The following is a 25,325-nucleotide window of genomic DNA, read 5'->3' on the forward strand; positions in this document are numbered from 1 at the left end:
ACAGAATTCCAGCTGAAATAGCACACACACTAAAGTTAGCACAACATTCACATTTCAAATAGAAACCCATCCATGGAAAGTAATCATCTTTTTCATTATCATTAATTCTCATGCACTGAAATAAGAAATATGTGCATGGTCAGATTTAAGAGAAAATATTACATCTTAATAAAACATGAATTAATTGCGTATGCTAAACTGAAAATAAATCAGTGTTGAATCTGCTGGTTTGAATTATGTAGAATGAGTGTGATGAATTCTCGTAGTATTCACGTGATACAGCTATGTTATGATATTTTTCGAGGATGTCGGAAGGAAGAAGTGACTATAGTTTTTAAATGAACTCGATTAATCTAGGAGTGCAGGGGGTAAAGTTACTGCTTTACGACACCAGGGTCCTGCGCGGTGTTCGGTCTTATACCAGAAAATACACGATCCGATCATGTTGGCTGTACGAAAACACATGCAACTCGATTCGAACGATGTACACATTTTGAATAAACGTATTTATTTTTTCCCCCAGTGTGGAAATACGCCTTGATATATGATAGAATTGTCTTTTCTTTGCACGTTTATAACAGAAGTCTGGGGTAGAGGCAGCACTGTAATTGACGTTGAACATGTACATCTGTAACTTTTGTCTGATTTTTAGACTTTGGGCACATGGTGTTTATAAATCTTATATGAAACCTTTTACAGTGGCTCGTTGAATTTGAATTTGATGCGGGCGGTTACAGGATGCCGGTGGAGGGAGACGAAGAGGGGTATGACATGGGTTCTCTTGGGCTGGTTGAAGACGAGGCTTGCTGCAGCATTCTGAATCATCTGAAGGGGTTTGATGGAGCTGGCTGGGAGGCCCGAGAGTAGTGCGTTGCAGTAATCCAGTTTTGTTATGACAAGAGCCTGGACTAGTAGCTGTGTAGCCTATTCAGTGAGGTAGGGCCTGATTTTCTTGATGTTGTACAGAATGAACCTACAGGACCGTGCAGTTGTTGATATGTGGTCTGTAAAGGTCAAGCCGTCATCAAAAGTCACCCCAAGGTTCCTGGCTGTCCTGGTTGGCATTAGTGTGCTTGAGCCGAGCTGTACAGTGAATTATATTAAAAGGGAAAGATTCCTTTTCATTTTTACCTCGGCGTGTGTTTTAGACTAGATTATCATATCGAGGAAATGTCAAACCATAACACTGCTATTACTATGCAATAAACAATATAATATAGCAAAATCTTGCTATAGCAAAAGCTGACCAGTTTCCCCAATCACTTACACATTCCTGTTTCTGAGTGCTCTGTGTCCTTGATTTGATTTGATTTTGCTTAAAACCAAAACGTATGCTTGCATGGATTCTCTGATTTTTGTCCACATTTTATTCAATTCCTATTTATTACATTTATGTATTCATACCAACATGCGTCTCATATATTTTCATGCAATTTATCATACAGTGTACACTTATGCACGCTCGGACTGATTGTGTATTTTATTTTTAAAGTTCTTAATGTAATTCTTATAAAACTTATAATCAAATGACACGCTAGAGTGTTGTGAAACGTTGCACCAGCTGTTTGTCATATTGAAGTGTACTGACAGCTTTGAGCTAAACTTCTCTACTTTCCTGTTAGGCTTCAACCCTCCTGGTGCTCATCCTTATTATTGTCTTTCTTTTATCATATTTTCAGTATGCAGTTATTATTTCTTGTTCTGGGGATTAATTATTGCTATCTACAATATGAAAATGTACGATTGTTTCTGTATTTTAGTCATTTAGAATATTCTAGCTATTTGGGGGGTGTTAGTACCACTTTGGGCTTTCCATGTTATATAGTAACAGAACTTTAATTTGCTGTAAGTGTTCAGTGTTCAGAGAGCTGTATCTGAATTATTGCATTACCGTTATGCGAACATAATTAGAGATGCAAAAATTACCAAACAAAAAGCTGCATGGAATCTTGTTTGTGTGTAGTAATGACACACATCATTGTCATTATCTTCACAAATGATCATCAGCCACAAATCATACAATTCAATTAAAACCTCTCACTGCTTGAATTGCATTTTAACCCCCACTTTTCATTTTTTCCCCCGGTTGTTGTATCTACTTGCTGACTTTCATATTCGTATAGCAGCCTTAAAAAAAAAAAACCCATTGGAAATCTGGAAAATAGGCAAAAAAAAAAAAAAACCTGATTTTGACCAAAATTTGTTTTTTCTGCTGAACATGTTTTGATACGTCTACTTTGAGAAACCATACGTTTGTTTCATAACTTGGAAATAGTGTATTTATTCATTTTTTTAAATCTTGCCTAGGCGTTCGGCAGTTATCTTGTAGGGTATGGATAGGTTGTAATCTTTAAATGCAGTTTTATTGGCTTTACTTTTGGGTGTCACGAAACTGTAGACCGGTAGAACTTGGTAGAAACGTAGCTCAGGAAACAGTATAGTTTTACAGGAGAAAATACCACCATATGAAATGTTTTACACACACATTTTCCCCAAGCAGCCACGTATTACTCTTTACACTATATCACGTGTCAAACTCAAGGCCCGCGGGCCAAATGTGGCCCGCCACGTCATTTTATCTGGCCCGCGAGAACGTGATAGTTGCATGATTGTCTTAACGTACGTTTTTGCTGTTCTCATTCCCAACTCGTAAAATACCGACGATGTGTCATGCCCCTAGGCGTCTGATACTGACGCAAAAGGGACCCTTCCACGTCTGTATGAAACGCTCTGGATTCTCAATTGACTCCAATGTAAACCCGTCCGCGGCGGTAAGAGACGCTCAGAGCAGACCCTCCAGCCATCCATTCACTCCAATAATAACCCGATCACGACGCGATACATGACTCTGTGAGCATCAATCAATCAAATCAATAAATAATAATAAATCAATCTGATTGGCAGAGGGTCTTCGGTTCTCCAATCAGATTGAAACTCATTCGGTGGTCGAGGATTATGGGTAATGTAGGCCTTTCCGCTATCCAAAACATACGAATAAAACTTTATTTCTCAGAATCGAAGGAGAAAAAAATCATACTGAGGGCCACATAAACTACATCTGCAGCAAAGTCCCGTCAAGGCGATTTGGAATCGAGAAATCTCCACAAATTAACCTCAACATGTCCAAGAAGAGAAAAATTGATGCACAAGGAAGGCAGTTTCACGAACCATGGGAGAACGAATACATGTTTGTAGTTCAAGGTGAAAAACCAGTATGTCTTTTGTGTTATGAGGCGGTGTCAGTCGTGAAACAGTACAATCTACGTCGGCATTTTGACACCAAACACGGAGCTAAGTATGGTAAATTTAGCCTCCAAGAAAAATAAAGAATTGCAGCAGAATTAAAAGGCAAACTGCAGTCGCAGCAGAATGTGCTCACAAAAGCTACAGCCAGAAATGATGCAGCAGTGAAAGCAAGTTTTATTGTGGCTGAAGAACTCGCCCGAGCTTCAAAGTCTTTTTCAGAGGCTGCATTTTTGAAGCAGTGCATGCTAAAGGTGTGTGAGCAGGTGTGTCCCGACCAGATACAGACGTTTCAAAATGTCAGTTTGTCAAGAAACACCATCACGGACCGAGTTAAGGAATTAGCAGGAAATTTAGCAACACAGCTGGCCGAAGAGACACGCAGCCGTCTAGCTTTTTTCTAGCTGTGGATGAAACAAGACAACATGGATACAGCGCATCTATCCGTTTTTATTAGAGGCGTGAAGCCGGAGCTCTGTGTCACTGAGGAGCTCTTGGATGTAGCTGCCATGCATGGGACCACAACGGGCCGGGACATTTTTGATGCAGTGGAGAAGTCCGTAAGTTAAAATAAATCGCCGTGGGAAAAGTTGGTGGGACTAACTACAGATGGTGCACCTGCGATGTGTGTTGAAAAAAGTTCTGCATGAAGTTAAGGGTTAATATCATAACCTGTTTATAATATTTTTCTTTATTTGCTTAAATAGTTTGAACACTGATTCAAGTAATGTGGGTTTCAAACTGAACAATTATTTTTACATCTGTGCAAATGCATATGTAATATTTGTAAGTTGAATACGTAATAAATACAGTGACAGTTATTTAACAGTATAATAAGGTGTAGTTTAATTTATTTTAAATTACACTGGATTATGTTACATTCATAGTGTTCATGTGGCCCATCGAGAGCAACCATTATTCTGATGTGGCCCTCGGTGAAAATGAGTTTGACACGCCTGCACTATATCCTTTTCTACCTGTGTGAATACCCCTCACAGTTCCTCTTGCTGCGTACATCATTTTATCCATTCCACCCTAACGTTTTCAAAAACCCGTTTTTAGTTCACAGCCTTGAGCTTATGGTATTGTGTTTGCGTCCAAATGCTGTGATCTGCAAGCCACTAGATTTAGCTAAAAAGCGTGCACCTTTGGATTGAAGTGCATGTGGTGGAACATAATAGACAAGAGAGTTTGTGCAGGTGGCGTTCCTGTGTTCCAACGTTTCTACATTGGAAGGTTCTCCGGATGAAGGGCGGCCATGCTGCGAGAGCCAGGGTGCAGTGCAGTGAATTTATTTGTGAAATGCTAGTGGCCTGGAAGCAGGAAGCTAGTGCAGATGTAATTATGGGATGGATGGCAGGGAGCAGAAGTCACATAGAAGTCCACTGCTCAGCAGAAACATGCTGAGCACCTCACTTGTCTTTCTGTGATCTCTGACCTCTGTGTCCGCCCACCAACCGGAATGGTGTGTGTGTGTGTGTGTGTGTGAGAGAGAGAGAGCGAGAGGCAGAAAGGGCTTGCAACCATATTGCAGACATTATGGTCTTAGGCTATCTTCGGCAGTCTGTAAATTACCTTTTTCTGCTTTTTATTATATCCTACAGCTGTGTGCCTGCTCCTTATTTTTTATTTTATTTTTTTTTTTGTAAACACACTAAGACCATGTTCAGCCTTTCAGGTTACTTATACCAGATTATAAGTAGTCTTCAAGAGGGATAGCTGTTCTTCCATTTCATGTGCTAATGCATCTTCAGTAGCCACTTGTGATTTCTTCTTGAAGGCAAAAGTGTTTTTTTCCCCACTAGGAAGTGTTTTTCTTGCTAGAACCGGTCTCTTTTCTTGCTGAAGCCCAATTAACATTCTAAAGTGTATATAGTGCATTTTGCTGGTCATAGAACACCACTAAATTCTTCCCCCCATAGACTGCATGTGTAGTGAATATAAAGACGTTTGGGATTCGGGTCTAACTATGTTTGAGGAGCTTACAGAGAATCCTGCACAAGTATCTCAGGCAAGCTGTTATTGTCGCAGTATTGACTTTCAGGAACAGCTGCACTTCACTTGTGATCAAATGACACTTTAATTGCATACAGGTGAACTAATTATGTGACTTCTGTCCTGATGGGACTAGTTTAGAAGTTCCACAGCAATAGGGTGAGTACTTAAGCAATCGCAGCGTGTGCAGTTTTTTTTATGTGTAAAAACTTTTGCAAACAATATTGATTTTTTTTTATTTATTAATCTTTAATATTGTAGGCTATTTTGTGTAGATTCATGACATTGCTGAAGTGTCCTTGGGCAAGACACTGAAACCCAAGTTGCTCCCGATGACAGGTTAGCGCCTTGAATGGCAGCTGTGCTACCATTGGTGTGTGTGAATGGGTGAATGAGAACAAGTGTAAAAGCACTTTGTAGAACTGCTAAGGTTAAAAAAGCACTATATAAGTGCAGATCATTTTACCATTTACATATAATCCCAGTTAAGGTCGTAACACTGCAAAATGTGGGAAAATTCAAGGGGGGGTAAATACTTATGCAAATCACTGTATATAACCTTTAGATCAGAGTTTTTTGGCAGCACTATCCTGGTTGATGGGGACACATAAAGATGCACTAGCGCACACACTTTTCGTGGCTGAAATCGTATAGTGGACAATTTGGCGTGCAGCCATTTTGTAGCATTAGATGAATTCTCAGTGAACACATTACCTTCTCTGGATAGTGGACTATATTATTACCCATAATGCACCGTAAATCCCGTGTACAACTGATGCATGCTACTTCCACACTACAGTGCTACAATGCATAGAGGGTTTTTTTTTTCCCCCCAAACTCAAAATGTACTTGTCAGGATGGTGAGGCCAACTTCATCTATAAATAAAATTCAATTCAGTTTTATTTGTAAAGCGCTTTTAACAATGGACGCTGTCCCAAAGCAGCTTTACAGAAATATATCAATTCAGGATGTAATTAAATGTATGAATTTATCCCTAACGAGTAAGCCAGAGAAGATGATTTCCAGGAAAAACTCCCTGAGACGTTATGGGGAAGAAACCCTAAGAGGAACCAGACTCAAAAGTGAACTCATCTGTCATCTGGGTAACACCGCATAGTGCGATTATAAATAATTCCCTTCTATAATTGTGCTAATGCTACATGGTCGAATAATGCAGTAGTGTAACCAGGAAATTTATATCAGTTTTTACATCAAAAACAGTGTGTTGCCTTCTGGAGCATCAGTGAATGTTTGCACTTTTTGTAATGGTTGTGTACGAGTCCCTCGGTTGTCCTCAGTGTGAAAAGATGGATCTCACCATCATATAGACACTGCTGGAAAGGGGTCAAAGTAAAGAACGTGCAGGACCTGGAGGATTTTTCTGAAGAACAGTGGGCAGTTTAACTGCTCAGCACAAACAAGGGACTCATGAACAACTATCAGAAAACATAAACACAGTCGCTGATCATCCAGGAAACGACACACAGTATTAAGAATCAAGCGTATGTAAACTTTTAAACTGGTTCATTTGTGTAAATTCAGTTAGTATTGTGTCTTGTGGTCTGTATGTAAACATCTGTTATGTGGAATTCAGGGCAGAACTAAATACAAAACTAAATGCAATTTTAATGATCCCTCTTATTTAATTTTTTTATTTTTTATTTATTTATTTATTTTTATACATTTTGCAGATTCAGCAAGACGTATGTAAACGAATGACCTCAACTGTAACTTAAAATGGTTTAAAGCTGATATTGGATTTTTTTTTTTATTTTAAGTCTGATAAAGATTCTTAGGTTTTAGCCCAATAAATGAGTTATATGCTTAATATATACCATTAATCTCTTATCATTCGTTTCTCTATTTTTCTAAAAGTGTGCAAAAAAACCCCCCAGCTTGATAGATATGTATGTTGCGATGGTTGTGAAGTCATGTGCGTTTGTTTTAGTTTGTATTGCTGTTGCTTGGTTTCCCTGAGTGTGTTCACCTGTTTCTTGTTTCCCCTTCATGTATACTCTCTGCATTGCCACGTCTCTTTGCAAAGTCTCCTTGCACTGTTGCATCAGTTCTATATTCAGTGTTCCACATGCCTTGATGTTTTTGACCCTGCTCTTGTTTATTGTTCTGTGGGTATGGATTTTTCTCATGTAATCCTGTCTCCCTGTGTTTTGACCTTTGCAATGGACTTTTTGCTTTTTGGATTTTTTTAATGCCGAGTATATACAGTACCGTGCGAAAGATTTAGATACATGCAAAGAAATGCTGTAGAGCAAAGATGCCTTCAAAATAATGAAATGTTTCTACATTTAAAAAAAATACAGTACAGAGCAGTAAACAGTAGTAAATGAAACAAAGTCAGTATTTGGTGTGACAAATAAATAAAAATAGTAGTCTGAGGTAGAATTTGTGCAGTTTTATAAGGAAATGAGCTCAATAAAAAAAGTGTTATTGAGCATCTTGCAGAACCAGTCACGGTTCTTCTGGAGATTTTGACCTTCGCACTCGCTTCTTATTTTTGCAGCAAATCCCAGCAGACTTCATCGTGTTTTTTGTCTGAAAAGTGTCTCTTACCACTTAATATACTGCTTTCTTTAATGACATACAAATATTTCACTGTAATATTTAATTTTGTGCTAGAAAATTAATGTTTGGGAATCTAAATGTTTTTGTACTGACTTGATAATGTAGACGTCATTAAATAAAAAATCTATAACAAAGTTTGTACTAAAAAAAATAGAGTGCCTTCTTTTGCACAGTAGTGTGTATCTGTGCATGTACAGTACATGCTATGTGGAACCATAAACAGTGTTCTGTTAAACGCAGCATGAAAATTTAATTTATCTAATAATATTTTTCTTTGGTGGTTTCTTGATGCGTTGCCAAGCAGCTTTAATGGTGCATATATTAATCATATATTAAGAAACTGATAGCAGCTTATTTATTTTTTCTTGTGAACTGCAATAATTTTTATTTTTTTATGAAGACCATATTTACATTGCCATCGGGTCCTATTGTTTATCCTCACAATGCCATTGGATAGTAAATTTGTATATAGGTCTGGCCATAAAGCCATGAACACATACGACCTGCGAACGTTTCTGGAAGTGCATCTCCTTGTTACATTGGACTGGATACATCAACATTCAAGTGAGTAAAATCCCTGAAATATATATATATATGTTGTGATTGTCTAGTTCATGTAAATATTAAGTTATTGTGAAATGCCTGCATCAAATTAGATTTACAGCTTGTTATGTCTTCGTTGTGATTTTACAACGTTGAGTGAGAATAGTAGTTAAAATAGCATGGGCACCTTGCACGTTACATGGAGACCTTGCACTTCTAAATCTTCACATATAGGATAAATACTTACAGAAATATAATGTATTTGATGATTCACCATTTCTAAATGTGTTATTTTGTTATCATTTTCAGTTCAGAGTTAGTTTAGATTTGAATAATTCAAATGATTTCTGTTTGCAGTATTTTAAGTTCTTTCAGTACCAGTATTTGAAAATGTTCCTGTATGTTATCAGTAAAATATAGTTGTTGTTTTTTTTTTTTATCTAGGCTTTGACACTGTTTGTGGAATGCTTTGGAGGATAGTTGTTCAGGGACAAGCGCAAATGTTCTGAAATGTGGGGGGTGTAAAGGGTTTGTGGGTTTGTATATTCCTTTTAAAATGTTAATTAGAGAGCACATTAGGCTAGCCAGACAGTATTGTGTGACTTCAGTGGAATGTATCACATAAACAGAATTCATTTGCATTGAAATGATTTATACCTGAACAATCTCTAACTCTTCCAACTATTATTTCCATTTCAGATCGGCACCAGCAATGAGGCGCTACAGTGTGCGAGATGTCATTGATGCTTGCTAAAATGGAGAGAGTGAAGTTGAGATGGAATCAGACCCCAGTGGTTCAAATGATGAGGAGGTTGAAAATGTCAATGAAGTGGACAAAGAGAATCAGACACCCACTGATTCTCCAGCTGCTGCTGCTGCTGCTTCTGCTGCTGCTGATGATGATGATGATGATGAAGATGATGATGATAATGACCTCGAGCCAACCAACTAAACAGACTATGCTCCAGGACCGGTATCGCTGGCTGAAAAAGGATTTCATCGGTCCTAATAGTGATTTATTTGGTCCGGACGTCACCAGTGGTGCTGTTTCCCTCCACACATCACTGGAGTACTTCCAGAGGTTTGTGTCAGAAGACATGATTCAGGCTCTGACAGAAAACACTAATCAGTACAGCTTTCAAAAGACTGCAACAACTATAAACACAAACACCAAGGAATTTGACATCCATAACAGTGACACCTCAGAGACCTGTGACTGCTCAGAAGAGACCATGCTCAGGTAATGGGGTCCCATCCAGGAGGTCATGTGAACCACCAACGGATGTGCGCAGAGATGTGATCGCACATTTCCCGGTGAAGACGATGAGACGACGCTGCAGACGCTGCAAAAAAGGATGTTCTGATATGCTCTGCAAGAAGTGAGAGCTCCGTCTCTGCTTTTCAGAGGAAAGGACAACCATTGCTAGTGAACACTGGACACTGGTTCTTCTTTTTTGTATATATCCAAGGACGTCGAACTCAAGCGCAACTGGACTGGTTAAGGTTTCTTGAAGACGTGTCACTTCTCATCCGAGAGGCTTCTTCAGTTTTGTGTATAAATATTTTATCCAGTTTTTTAAAAAAAAAAAAAAAACACTGATTCATAAAAATATGACTGTTGGCTGATTATTATTCATGATATTTACTGTTATAGTGCTGTGTAAGCAATCCTCACTGCCAGTAAACCCTTAGTTCTGTATACTTGTAATGACAGTGAGTGCAAATGCTGAAATTCTGCTCCCAGCTAGACCCAATGTTGCAATATTACGTTTCCCTAAAAAACTTACTAAAACATAAAAGTTTTAAAAATCCTTTATTATCTGCATCAGGGGCCTCCTACAACAACATCTGACAGGTGGAAGAAAAAAATAATTTTCTTTTTCTATATTTGGGTCTTATAGGGTGAGTTATTGCTAGCATTTATGCTTATCAACACTAGCTCTTATATATAGCAGCAATAGCAGACAGGTGTGTGTGTGTGTGTGCGCGCACACATTAGCTCTCTTATCTGTGATTATTAGTGAGTCTCTATGCAGTGCTAATGAGAATGAGTTGTTTATGTGAAGTGGTTGAACGTGTAAATGACTCTGTGAAAGCAAGTGTGAAATCACACGCCGTCGTTCTTCATGTCACCGAGAGGTGTGCGAGTGTGAGAGTGCATGTGCGTCTTAGCCCCGTGACTGGTAGATCTCATGCTTATGATTAGTCCAGACCACGTTCTTTCTTTATTCAGATTTTACTTTATTTAATCTGACTAAACAATACACTCCCCCCCCCCCTTTTTATTTCTTACACAGTCCACACTCTGACCACTATGCACATGATTATCCCTATCCTGCATGTCAGCGAATGATGATGCTATATCAGTAACATTTTATATTGCCTTTCCCATAACTCATAGTTGAGTTTGAAAACAAAACATTAATATACTTTGACATTAATGCACCATAAGAAACCAAGAAATGTTCAAGTAATTCAAACTTCATTCACAGTGATCGATATGAAATAAATATGCTTTTGCTGATTTATTCGTGGAATTGTAGATTTCAACTAAATCATACATTTTAGCTGTATTGTAATTTAATGAGCACTAATGCTCTGTGGATTTGTTTTTAGTTATGTAAGGAATAATCATTGTAATTTAAAGGTGTGTTGTTTTAAAAAAAAGAAATATTAATTTTGTGTGTGTTCATTACTTTGTTAGCATTATTTGGTTTATTAAGTAGGGAATAAAACCTTGCAGGGCGGCTTTTTATAGGAAAATGGTGTTATGTGGCCTGAAGTGAAGCGGACTTACTGTTAGCGTTAGTTGTTTATTATTTCCATTAACAGCACGTTCCTTTTGTACTGCAAAAATTTACACTAACCTTTTTTTTAAAAAGTATTATTTATTAAAGAATGGCGCATCATATGGCCGTTTAGAGTAGTGTTTAATGTTGTGGAATGTCCGCAAGACAAGTCAGTTACTGTTATCACTTACATTATAACAGTTATAAACTAGAGGTCGACCGATATTTTGAAATATTTTTTTAATATTTTACTGATTGAGTTGGGGGCGGTACCTACCTCCCGATCACCGATTAATCAGCCGATAGTTTTTAAAGTTGATACTGAATGAAAACATAATACTCAAAGTAAAATATTGTTAAACTTTATTACAAAAATAAACAGTACTGTCTGAACCATGAAAATGTACTGTACTTTTTTAAATGAAATAAATATATAAATGTTAATATATATTAACTATTAAGACATATTTAAAGTAAATAAAAGATATGCATCCAAACTGAACCAAAGAAGTCACACTCCAAATAACAAATAAAAATAGAGACATCCAAAATGAATAAAAAACACTTCAAAGAACACAACAAAATTTGTCGGTGATGGTTTATATTTCGCCTCTAGAGGCCGCTTTCTTACTGTATAATGACAAAGATCCCTCCTCAGCCGCTCCTTCGACAGACGCAACCGGGAAAAACGATCGGTGTGGATTTTTGCCGATAACCAATAGTTCCAGCAACCCATCAATCAGTCGACCTCTACTACAAGCAGTCGATTCCTCACCAGCCTCTCTTTTTTCTCTCTCAAAGTTAATAAGACAACAACAAAACAAAAAAACCCCGCAGTTTGTCGTGTCACTGAAAAACAGGAAAGTGCAAAGCCTCTCCTCGCAAAAAAAAACTCCATATCAGCGATTACACATTTCTTAACCTGTTGCTCTTGAGTGTCCACCATACAAATCTGTTGTTACTATAGAAACAGTAGCACATTAGAAAGAACGCATTAATGTAAACCTTCTGACCAATCAATAACAACAGCTCTAAGTATCATCTAAACTAAATCGAATAAATAATGTCGTTATAAAGGAAAATCCGGGTTATCTATAATGCATTATGTCTTTGAAGTGTTCCGCTGTTACTGTAGAGTTACACTCATTTAAATGAACATTCGCATGCTTTGTGAGGAGGCATCATCATGCTTATGATACTGCTCTACTAACAGTAACATATGTGTGTGTTTTGTTCTGTTTAGAGACAGTACACCGGCACATGCAGCATTATGAAGTGGAATACTTACAGTTTGCCTTCCGCTGGATGAATAACCTGCTGATGAGAGAGCTTCCCCTGCGCTGCACCATCCGACTGTGGGACACCTACCAGGTAACACATTACCATTGGTTGATGGAGCATGTAATTGTTAGGCTGTTGGAAATAGTGGCAGTGGCAGGGGGCGTTTGGTTTTGTAGAGCGTCACTGATGGTTCAGGTGAATCCGGATTACAACACATGACCTGCATTCACATGTGTGGTGCAGTTAGGGCACGACTCGTCCTCGACTTGAACACAAAAGCCGTGGATCATAGATGACAATTGAGTCATCTGGACGTGGGTTTTTTTTTTTTTTCCTCTCTCTGCTTTCAAACCATTAAAATGGGACGTGAAGTGGAAAACAAAAAGGAAACTGGTGTTATTTAAGTGCAAAGTATTCGTAACACATAAAACCATGAAAGGTGAAAATCACAAGCCAGTATCATAATTTTTATTACTAAAGCTGGGTAGACTTTGAATCCCCTCCCCCCGGCTACAGATCCAAATCCTAAATCGCTCCGAATTCACTATATATCTGCACTCCAGCATTAACAGCAGTGGTGTATATACTACACTACAGTCCCAATAGAATGGCGTTAGAAATTCAGCACTCTAGTACATTCTGCTATTTTGTGGGCTGACTGCATGAGTGTTATTGTGTCTGTGCTTTGTTTATGCTTTAGCTGCACATATGTCTAATATTTGAGCTAGTGTGCTTCTGTGCTCTTAAATGCCATGAGGCTTTCCCTAGAATAGAGTGAGTAGTTGTGTATATGAGATAAATATAATGCGATGCCAGTTTATGACATGCATTCAGGAGACTCTGTGCATAAAGACAAAGTCTGTCAGCTTTTTTAAAAAAAAAATTATTTTGAAGTACTGTTCATTCTCTTCCGAAGTAAGACGAGGAATTTCACCTCTAGTTATGTTCATGTGGTGCAGAATTTTGTTCCCAAATCTGCTGACCACACCAGTAAAATGACACTCACTTTTTAGCATGCACAGTTTGTTCCTTTTTTATATATATATATATATATATATATATATATATATATATATATATATATATATATATATATATATATATATATAAAATTGTAATATCCATTTGGCTGAAAAGTTATATTAGGGGGGGGAAAAAAACAAGTACAGTTTGAGATGTTAAACATTTGATTGTGGATTTTTTTTAAACTTTAGAAGTATGTAAATCACACATTGCAGATGTACCGGACTGTTTAGGGGAGATCTGGAGGTTCATCTTCTACATGGGAACCTGTGATGACAGATCTTCCCTTCCAACAGGCTTTTTATATTCCTCCCGACGAGCCGTGCACACTTGAGTCTCCTTGGCATTTGTTGTACTTGCAGTCGCTGTATGTGGTGCTCGTAGCATCACTGTCCTTGGGGCTGATGTTAGGCAGCCGGATATACTGGGAAATAATTACCATTTGGCCTGTGTGGTACATTTTAATATTTGAAGGCTGCATTAGAAGGCTCTTGTGTTTTTATCATTGTACAGAATAAATTATTTTAAAGATCTAGCTTGAGGTCAGAATGGTTTAATAGACTAAGAGTTGGAATACCTGTTGCTTTCCATTACTGTAATATGCAGAGTATATTAGACCGCCTTTAATAATAGGGCTTTCCAAGTGGCGCAACAGAAACGCATTCACCCTATTGCTCAGAGATTGTGAGCCTGAATCCAAGAGAGCTAAATTGGCCATGCCATATACTCTTTCTCCTGTCAATCACAGCGACATTAGCCAATTGTGGATGTCTGTGATCTCATGCACGCAGGTGGGGGTGGATAGCACTTTCCTCTGAGTGTATTAATCCACCCCGGGATGCAGTATGAACAGCAGCTCGATTAATCTATGCTTTTAGTTCATGTAATGTGTGTATGTTGAGTCACTGACCTCTCAACAATGCCACAAGCCATTCTACTGATTACCTTGAACTTGAAACTTTTATGAGTTTTCAAGCTAAGCTTCAGATGAGTACATTTCTGTTAGGTTTATTGTCTTGGAAATAAAGCAGGTACGCATATTAGTGACTGCAAAGAAGCAGTGTTCTTACAAATACAGATTTATACACTCCTAATATAAATAAATCCTAATATAATGCACCTAAATTAAAGGCCAGTGTTTAGCATAGCCGTTAGGCAGATGCCTGGGGCGCTATTTCAGATGCACTCAACATGCAGCCAGTGTCTGAGTGGCCCATAATGTAATACTGCCGTCGCCCTTTAGTGTGGTCCATCTGCAGCCTGAAGACTCGAGCCTGGTAGTGACAGAAAGTCTGCAAGTTATGGATGTTTGAGGTTAACCCCAAAGTATTAGTCATGACACTCTGTCCATGCAACCACATCTGTAAATAGCAACAGATTGGTTATTATATAATAAAATATTGAAATTTTGTATTAGTATGTCTTTACCAAAACATGTGGAACATCCAGCCAATCCATCGGCTTATATCTGATGTTATCATGTATTAAACATGATGTTCAAATTTACGAGCATCATTTTTTGTATAATATTAAATTGCATTGCATTTAAATATGCATGTGTTTACATTTTATATTGCGAACATTCCTAAATTAATGATCCAGCTGTCCTTTTCATATCTGCTCTCTAACTATGCCACATCTGTAGTGTATGGTTGGTTACCACTGACACCAGTTTTGATGTGTTTTCCCATTCCTCATACACTCTCTGCTTGATAGCATGCTTTTCTTTTATCAAATAAACTACTGCCCAAATATACAACGACAGGCGGATTTATCGATGATTTAATAAAGTTCAGACGTACACTGCTGCAATAGGACTACAGGCTGAAATATAGCCATGTACTGCTGAGATTATGGGGCTAAGCTGTATAATGTAGCATAAATATTGTATTTTATAGTGTTTCTAGCCAGGAAAACAGCACACTTGGGCACACACATCTGGTGTTATAGGTCACAGTAATTACAGTTGCAGTCAAAATTATTCAACTCCCATTGCAAATCAGGTTTATTGTCAAAATCTACAGACTTTCAGCTGTTTGCAATGAACAAATCAAACAAAAACAGTTGAAATAGTTCAACACAACGCATGCTTCAAGCTTCAAGAATATTACTGAACTGGAGGCCATTGCTCATGAGGAATGGGCTAAGATTCCTCAGGAACGCTGCCAGAAGCTGGTGTCTGGCTGTGCAGCTTGTTTTCAGCAGGTCATAACAGCAAAAGGGTGCTCTACTAAGTACTAAAGATGCTTGCCATGAAGGGGTTGAATCATTTTGAAACTGGATAAGTCATTATAAGTTGCATTTTCAGCTGAATTTGGGGAAACCACGTGAAGAATTTGTTGTGTTTTCAACTATTTCAGTTGCTGAAAGTCTGTAAATTTTGACAATAAACCTGATTTGCAATGGGGGTTGAATACTTTTGATTGCAACTGTAATAGTGCAGCAGTGCTGGTGTAAAAAAAGGCTTGGCACCTTGTCCCAACAGGAAGTACTGGAATGTACTATTGCATCACAAAGTCTTCTCCACCGGAGAAGATATATATATATATATATATATATATATATATATATATATATATATATATATATATATATATATATATATATATATAATATAGTAGCATTGTATATATGCAGTAATGCATGTACATATAATTTTGATATTTACTCTTACTGATGGAGAAACCCTGATGGTGTATAAAGACAGAATCATGTTACATTTATCTTAACCAAGGGGCATTGGAAAATAGTCTTACACAGCCAAAAATGCACTGATAAACCATGTTTGCTGCTAATTAACTTCTGCTGTAGAGCAAGATCCGCCCCCAGGGGCAGAACATATACTCGCTAGAGGGAATTTAATTGGACAAACTTGAGACTAGTACAGCATGAGTCATCAAAAATAATGCAATTAGAAGTGACAAGCTATACGTATAACAAGAATATCTACAAACCCATTTTTTTCTAGATATACTATGAGATTCATGTCCATAACACTAAGGAACAAGTACAAATTCACCACTTATGATTTCACGGGCACTTGAACTTGATCATATCTGCAGACACCCTGATCAAAACTGCAAAGAAAAACTACGGGTATTTTGTTGCCTAGAGCTCCATGTGTGCTATGGCTGGCACTGTATACATTCACAAGTTTCCTTGGTACCACAATATCGAAAACTAATTTATTCATTGATGGCAATGGAAAAAAAGAACTAAAAAAAAAAACATGTCAAAGGCAAGGGTTACAAAATACTGACAGCAAACACAGAAATAAATCTACTATTCTCTGTTATGCTGTTGCACACCTCTCTTACACATTGGTAAGCCCAGATGGCACTAATAAGACACACAGCAATGTAAGGCAGACATGCCTTGGTGAATGTAATTACCCCATTATACACATTACTTCATCATCAGTGCGTTAATTGGTACTTATACCACAGCACTGTTGAATTCTCAATTCATGGTCAGAAGGTGTGGATTAATTTTCTATAACAGTACAAGTCTGACAGTAGTTCTGGCTCTAATTCAAATCACAGGTTTATATTAATGTGTTCATTTTAATAGCTCGTTGTTTCTTTGACAACAGCTCATTCACAGGGACTTGACAGATGCTCTACATAATCTAAGGCTAATAATAAACAGATGAAATTTGTGCTGTTAGTTAAAAAACAAAAGCATATAATAGCTGAGAAGATGAAGCTTTGTGTATGGTGACAATTATTTAACGTTTATGGAAGGAGTCTCAGGTGTCACAGCTTGCTATCAGAACGTTTCCCGGCCCACGTGACTCCACATGCCGAAGTGTCCTTGGGCAAGACACTGAACCCAAAGTTGCTTCCGATGGTAAGTTAGCGACTTGCATGGCAGCTCTGCTACTATTGGTGTGTGTGTGAATGGGTGAATAAGAACCAGTGTAAAGAGCTTTGGAACCGCTAAGGTTAAAAAAGTGCTAAATAAGTGCAGACCATTTACCATACATCACCACTCCAGCATGGATTATTTTCCTATAACTGTTGTGTTTTATTACTTTCACATCTACCATTTGCCAAATCTAAATATAAGCCACCAAAAGGTTTGAGGGTCTGCTTGTATTTCAGCATCAGCTAGCCCTCCAACAGGCCAGGCTTCTTACAGTGTAGGTGTTAACACAGCTTTGGCTGCTAACAGTAGAAATGCCACTTGCATATTATGAATTACTACATCTAAGGGAAGAGAAACATCACACCTACACACACACACACCTACACACCAGACCTATGGGCTTACAAAAACCTTGCTAGGCCAAGCAGAAGTCAATAATGGAAGGATATTACTTAATGCGTGTTATTGATTCCCTGATTTACCCAAGTAGGGGAAAAGAAGCAAGAAAGCACAAAGTAATGATGGATTATACACATAAACCTGATTTAGATGCAAAGCCTTCTCTGTTCAGATGACTCACTTGAATTATGCAAGGTCTAGATTGTACAGCCGGATATAATTGTGTACGATTCGGAGCTCCTTGAATTGTGTTTCTCATATCGATTCGGAGAGAAAGGTCTGAGCATACAAAAGGACAAGGAAGGAACATACGGAGGGTTTGGAAGGGTAGATGAAAGGGTTAGATATGCTGGCCATTGTGTCTCAGCACTTTACTAGCAAAATGGGTTCTGACAAATACTTGCTAAATTGTGATAAAAAGCACCAGGGAGAGTGAAGGCTAACACACATGTTTTTTCAGAAATACTGTATCTCACAAAAGTGAGTACACCCCTCACGTTTTTGTAAATATTTGATTATAACTTTTCATGTGACAACACTGAAGAAATAACACTTTGCTACAATGTAAAGTAGTGAGTGTACAGCTTGTGTAACAGTATAAATTTGCTCTCTCCTCAAAATAACTCAACACACAGCCATTAATGTCTAAACAAAAGTGAGTACACCCCTAAGTGAAAATGTCCAAATTGGGCCCAGAGTGTCAATATTTTGTGTGGCCACCATTATTTTCCAGCACTGCCTTAATCCTCTTGGGCATGGAGTTCACCAGAGCTTCACAGGTTGCCACTGGAGTACTATTCCACTCCTCCATGACGACATCACGGAGCTGGTGGTGGGTAGAGACCTTGTGCTCCTCCACCTTCCGTTTGAGGATGCCCCACAGATGCTCAATAGGGTTTAGTCCATCACCTTCACCCTCAGCTTCTTTAGCAAGGCGATGATCATCTTGGAGGTGTGTTTGGGGTCGTATCATATCGACTGCCCTGCGGCCCAGTCTCCGAAGGGAGGGGATCATGCGCTGCTTCAGTATGTCACAGTACATGTTGGCATTCATGGTTCCCTCAATGAACTGTAGCTCCCCAGTGCCGGCAGCACTCATGCAGCCCCAGACTATGACACTCCCACCACCATGCTTGACTGTTGGCAGGAGACACTTGTCTTTGTACTCCTCACCTGGTTGCCAACACACACGCTTTACCCCATCTGAACCAAATAAGTTTATCTTGGTTCCAGTAATCCATGTCCTTAGTCTGCTTGTCTTCAGCAAACTGTTTGCAGGCTTTCTTGTGCATTATCTTTAGAAGAGGCTTCCTTCTGGGATGACAGCCATGCAGACCAATTTGATGCAGAGTGCGGTGTATGGTCTGAGCACTGACAGGCTGACCCCCCCACCCCTTCAACCTCTGCAGCAATGCTGGCAGCACTCATACGTCTGTTTCCCAAAGACAACCTCTGGATATGACGCTGAGCACGTGCACTCAACTTCTTTGGTCGACCATGCCGAGGCCTGTTCTGATTGGAACCTGTCCTGTTAAACCGCTGTATGGTCTTGGCCACCGTGCTGCAGCTCAGTCTCAGGGTGTTGGCAATCTTCTTATAGCCTAGGCCATCTTTATGTAGAGCAACAATTTTTTTTTTCAGATCCTCAGAGAGTTCTTTGCCATGAGGTGCCATGTTGAACTTCCAGTGACCAGTATGAGGGAGTGTGAGAGCGATGACACCAAATTTAACACACCTGCTCCCCATTCACACCTGAGACCTTGTAACACTAACAAGTCACATGACACCGGGGAGGGAAAATGGCTAATTGGGCCCAATTTGGACATTTTCACTTAGGGGTGTACTCACTTTTGTTGCCTGCGGTTTAGACATTAATGGTTGTGTATTTTGAGTTATTTTGAGGGGACAGCAAATTTACACTGTTACACAAGCTGTACACTCACTACTTTACATTGTAGCAAAGTGTCATTTCTTCAGTGTTGTCACATTAAAAGATATAATCAAATATTTACAAAAATGTGAGAGGTGTAATCACTTTTGTCAGCTACTGTCACACGGCAGCGTAGCATAGTCGGAGGAAAGTGCTATCTGCCCTCTTACACATACATTCACTTCAATTTTATTTGTATAGCGCTTTTAACAATGGACGTTGTCACAAAGTGGCTTTATAGAAACCCGGATATAAAATTTTCATTTTAATTTATCCCTAACGAGCAAGTCAGAGGCGATGGTGGCTATGAAAAACTCTCTTGAGGCAACAAGTGGAAGAAAGCGTGAGAGGAACCAGATTCTAAAGGGAACCCATTCTCATTAGAGTGACACCGGATAGCGGGATTATGAATCATTCCACTTCTGTAACCGTATACTATAAAGCAGTGGTCACCAACCCTGTTCCTGGAGATCTACCTTTTTGAAAACTTTAGCTCCAACCATAATCGGGCCCACCTGACCATCTGATCATTGCCTTAAGTTCTTGATCAGCTAAAACAGGTGTGTTAGATTTTGGTTGGAGATGAAACCTGTAGGAAGGTAGATCTCAAAGAAGAGGGTTCGTGTGTTAAAAGGAACTTGAGTATGAGCATCATTAGAGTTTTAAGTTTCTTATATCAAACAGAAGTTATTAACTGTACAATGATGGAGACTTGAATGTGAATTGTTCTGAGCAATTGCTGGCTTAAGTTTGTCCAAGACAGCTCTCCATATTTAGGGTGTCTGCATGGTGGTATCCACAGTAAACCCATAGTGATCTGTAGGCTATCTATGCGGGACCATCTTCAACAGCAGCGAGTGATGTTCAAGTGAATGAGGCTCCAAGCAGAGAAGAGAGAAATAACACCGATTATTAGGTACATACATGAGCTCACAGATGCACACGATTGCCTTGTGTCGCTCTGATTGACAGGGGAGAGTTCATATGCCATCCCGCCCACCTAGAGGGCACAGCCAATTTTGCTGTCTTGGTCTACTGGCTATGAAAGACAGTTGCACTTTTGGGGATCGAACGTGAAATCCCTTGGCAGTATGGCGAATGCTGGTTCTATTCTTTTCTGATTCAAGTGTTTAGATGATCCTGCCTGTCATCTCTTTTTGAATCAACTTAGACATCACACATGAGAAAAGAAGCATGCACAAAGTCCTGGGGGTGAGGGGTGTTGAGGAAGGAGGCTTTATGCATTTGGTCTGTGATTTTTAATTGTGCAGTATTTAAAGCAGCCTTTCTAACTGGCCAATGGAAACCACTGGCACAGAAAGTTTTGCGCTGTTTGTCCTTTCTTCTGAAGCCCATGCCCAAGATGTCCAATTACAGCCAACTGTTAATCCCGCCATAGTGCTATATCCAGAGGTTCCCCATTGGCACGTGAATGATCCTCCTCCTTCCCTCATTTATCCCCAATCTGTTAACTTATCGAATAAACTGCTTTAGTTACCTTTTCAGACCACTACATGGCAAACAACATTTAACCTTTGGCCATTTCTGTAATTTCTGTCCAGTGGGGCAAACACTGTAGAAGCTAACAGTCAATATACTTGATATTCATGAAGCCTCACTTTAATTAATTTGGAGAATACGGATTGAAAGCTGCACTGAAAGTAAACATTTATGTCTTTGGTTAATGCATGCCTCTTTATCGAACCACTTGTTTGTGCCTGTAGCTAAAATCCGCAGGTGACGGTGCAGGTTTCTCCCTTTTGCTCTGAATTGAAATTTCTTCTTCTTTTTTTTTTTAATAAAAGTGGATTTTGAGATGGCTCGCAGTATTTAGGGAGAATAAAAAGCTGCTTATCCTGACACTTTCCCATTGCTTTTTTGCTAAGCAGAATGAATTGCCTTCTAGATTTTCAGAGCTCATTGTGAATTCCTCAACAGAGGCCAGGAATAGAATGTAATTTGCCCATGCATATTTAATGCATAACCAAATATGCGTTAGAATACTGCTCCTTGCCTCGCCCTCCTTCTCTGGCTTCGACAATCTGTGTCATACTCCCCCAGCTTAAAGATCTTGATGGGGGTGAATTAGGAAAGTTTCCATGCTAAATATTTCATGTCCTTCTGAAAACACAGACGGTATCCCTCTCTCTCTCTCTCTCTCTCTCTCTCTCTCTCTCTCTCTCTCTCTCTCTACACACGAGTTTGTTTTTCAGGCAGCCAGAGTACATTTTGTGTGTCTACATCTGTGCTGCTTATTGATGTCATGCTGTTGTACTGTGTGTTTCTTCACATTCTCTGTGTTCTTCTCAGTAGCCCGTTTTTCTCCTCTCCAAGGCCCTATTAGTAAAACTCCATGCAGTAACTCTGCCAAGTTGTGACAGGGAATGGTGCTTCCAAGCTCCCAGATACTCACAAAACCCACTCGATGTAGACTTTGTGAGCTAGGATTTTTTTTAGTCACTCGTACCTCGTTCAGAGCTGTCCGTGCTCTTATACAACTGTTTGATGTGTTGGCAATATTCCAAGGCTTTATAAATATAGCAATATGTTCAATATGTTAATTGTAGCTTTAAAAAGTCAGCTCATGTTGCAGTTTCACATATTATATCTATATCTGCAAAGGACATACAACTACATTCATTCTAGGGTTGTTATGATGTCATGGGATGTTACTTTACTGTTGACTTTCAAAATACTATGAAAATACTCCCCCCTTGGAGGTCCACCTTTCCTCACATCCTTTCTGTGTTTTATCTTAGAATTCCAGAATGATAAATACTATTACTAATACTAGATTTTATGGATATGTCTTTCCCAAAAATATCTTTTGGTAAAAATTCTGTTGTATCTTGTGGGAGTAGATCTTGTGCGCTTTTTCTTCAGTATATAGACCAGATCCAGGAAGCGCTTACGTTTCCCTCTCGTCTCTTCCCGAAGCTAAAACGAGACCACGTATTGGCTGAATTTAAAATGCCAGAACAGTCAAACATAGACAGTGTTTAAAAGGCCTTGTTAGAGAAGTGACACTTGGGTAAGTTACTGAGTTCTACAGGTTATTGAGTAACACAGTTTATAGCCTACTTATATTTTGTAGTCATGTGACCTACTAATGATCATTGAATGCAGTTAAATGCAGTCCTCTTGGGGGATTCCCAGACTTTCCTAATCCACGTGTGAGATATAATCTTTCTAGCATGTTCTCGCTTTGCGTCTGAGTCATTGGGATGTGCCTGATCCAAAAGAAACTCCAGCCACCTTTTTGACTGTGAACCTTTCTGCCACCTACTCAGAGAATTATTTTGGACTACAGTGGACACCTGTAGGATTCCTGTCTTTGGCGTTCTCCCATCACAGCTTCATTGTTGTTGAAATAGCAGTTCTATTTTGGTTCTGATTGCTTGAATGCCATTAACCATTGTGATATGTGTTTTCCACCTAAACCCTCCGTCTGCCTTGGACGTTGTTGCAATCCCTTTGGGCTCCTGAACATCACGGTGATTGTGCCTGACTGCTGATTGGTGAAGGCCACCTAATTACTCCACATTACGCATGTAACAACGTCCAAAATGGAAGTACTGCCCAATTATGCTCATTATGCTACACTTCTCCCGAGCCTTCTTCATCAAAGTTGTTAATTACCAACTTAATGGAACCAATTAAAACACTTTCCTAGGCTATTTAGCCTGCAGATATTAAAATGATGCTCCTGGTCTCCCGCCCAGTACTGGCCACAGATTCATACCTTCCTCCCAGGCATTGTTTTGACATTGTGAGTGTAAGTGAGGCATTCTGTGGTTTGTCAAGACAGATTATTTCAGAATTTGACAGACTATAGCACAGCGAGGATGAATAAACTAGACAGCTCCTGGCTGTCTCTTGTGTTTTGCACAATGAGCCTCAGTGATTAGAAATGAAGTGGTTAGACTGGAGAATAGCAGAAACATACCTATCAGATTATTTGCTTGTTAAAGAAATCGCCAGTCTCATTTGCATTGCCACTTATTAACTCTCGTACTCGATTATGCAGCTCTGGGATTCAGCTTTGTAGCAGCATTGAGATGTGAGAAGGACATCATTAACCGTCAACAATGACCGATTCTCCATCAGTTAAGCTTAATTCAAACTTATAGATAATAGACACTCTTACAAAGCAGTTTCACAGAACTCCAGATGTGCACTTGGATCCTTAAAGAGCAAGCCAGAAGTAGCAGTGGCAGGGAAAAACTCCCTGCGACGACATGAGGAAGAACGAGACTCCAAAGAGAATTGGGGACACCGGAAAGTGACAATATAAATCGTTATTGTAGACCGTCATATAGAGAAAATAGATATAGTGCTGCTGGAAATGTTTACATGATTTGTCTTTTTATTTTATAATTGAATATGTTTTATTATATTTGCCGTATAAGAGATGAAGTAAAACAAAACTAATTGTGCTTCTCAATCAGCGCCCTAGTTCTGTAGTCAGGGCACTGATCAGATCAGGGGGTCGCCCATTTTAAGGGCTGTCTCGATAGGTAAAAAAAAAATCCCACAATGCACCGCAAAAACCAGGGAGCATCGATGCTCACTATGATGCCTTACTGGAAATGACGTCCTATTTTCGGAAGCCTCTCAGCTCTAAAACTAAATGGGGGACGAACTCTCGGCCAAGTTCGTCTACAAACGTTAGTAGCTTGTTCTCGTCGTCGTAGCTGTCAAATGAGCGCTTAACTTTGACATTCTATGTACGGTTTGTTTGAATCCTAACGACTTTTAAGTGTTCAGTGATTTAAAACAATCCACTAGCTTGCCTGCGATCCTGCTTCAAGTACCATAACAGAAACATGTATATGATTTGAGCTAGATTTATATGACATATAATGTCTGAAACCTTTCCGTCCTGTCTGTTGTTGATGGATGCCAGTGGTGACGTTTTCTAACGCGAGTACATAGTCACGTCATCAGAAATTGGGTCATGAGTGTCCCAATGTGTAGTGAGCCAGGGTCGAACCAGTGCAGGAACTCGTGTACACGATATACTGATTCACAATCTAGGGAGCTGGGAAGCTGATTGATACGCACCCTTAGGTTTTATTCATTAGCTATGTATTTATTTATTTATTTAAAGCTTAGTTTTTAAAGGCAAAAATTGAGTAAAAATGAGTATCGTTATTGGCCGACACTCAAGGTTTCAGTATTGGTTTCGGAACAAGTAAACGCGGATATGTGCCATCTCTAGTTTTAAGCAAGTTATATATATATAGCCCTAGACCAGGTCCTATTGGAAGAGCACACAGAGATATCTCTGAGTGTCAGAAGCTTTGATTGTGTACATTATGTTCCATGGTTGTAAGGCAGAGGAGCAGTGTGTTGCAGCTAACATGTCCTCACTAATGCCTCATTAGAGCTGCAGTATATCTTAGTGTACCTTAACCTGAGAACAGTAATAGTCCCTCTGTGCCAGTGTCATCAGGGGTCTGTGCAGCACAGCCATCTGCTGCTTGCACTGTTATTTGTGCTTCTCTCTCTCTCTCTCTGTGTGTGTGTGTGTGTGTGTGTGTGTGTGTGTGTGTGTGTGTGGAGGGTTAGACTTAACCCCTACCATCGCTCCTGATAATGCTCAGTGCCATTCACAGTAGTATTCCTCTGTATGAGTTTATGTTCAGTCAGGTAACAGAGGGTAATGTGA

General features: G+C 39.2%; 1 protein-coding gene across 3 annotated transcripts in view; it reads left to right on the top strand.

Moving 5' to 3' along the window:
* tbc1d22a (TBC1 domain family, member 22a) overlaps positions 1 to 25,325 on the top strand; it is a 183,152-nt gene that overhangs the window by 126,990 nt on the left and 30,837 nt on the right. For all 3 annotated transcript variants that reach the window (XM_053650349.1, XM_053650351.1, XM_053650350.1), the window contains one exon: positions 12,398 to 12,525. In XM_053650349.1, coding sequence (XP_053506324.1) covers positions 12,398 to 12,525 — 128 coding nt within the window. The remainder of the gene's footprint in view (positions 1 to 12,397; positions 12,526 to 25,325) is intronic.

The sequence above is a fragment of the Ictalurus furcatus genome, chromosome 19 (assembly GCF_023375685.1).
Source record: "Ictalurus furcatus strain D&B chromosome 19, Billie_1.0, whole genome shotgun sequence".
In the NCBI taxonomy this organism is placed as follows: Eukaryota; Metazoa; Chordata; class Actinopteri; order Siluriformes; family Ictaluridae; genus Ictalurus; species Ictalurus furcatus.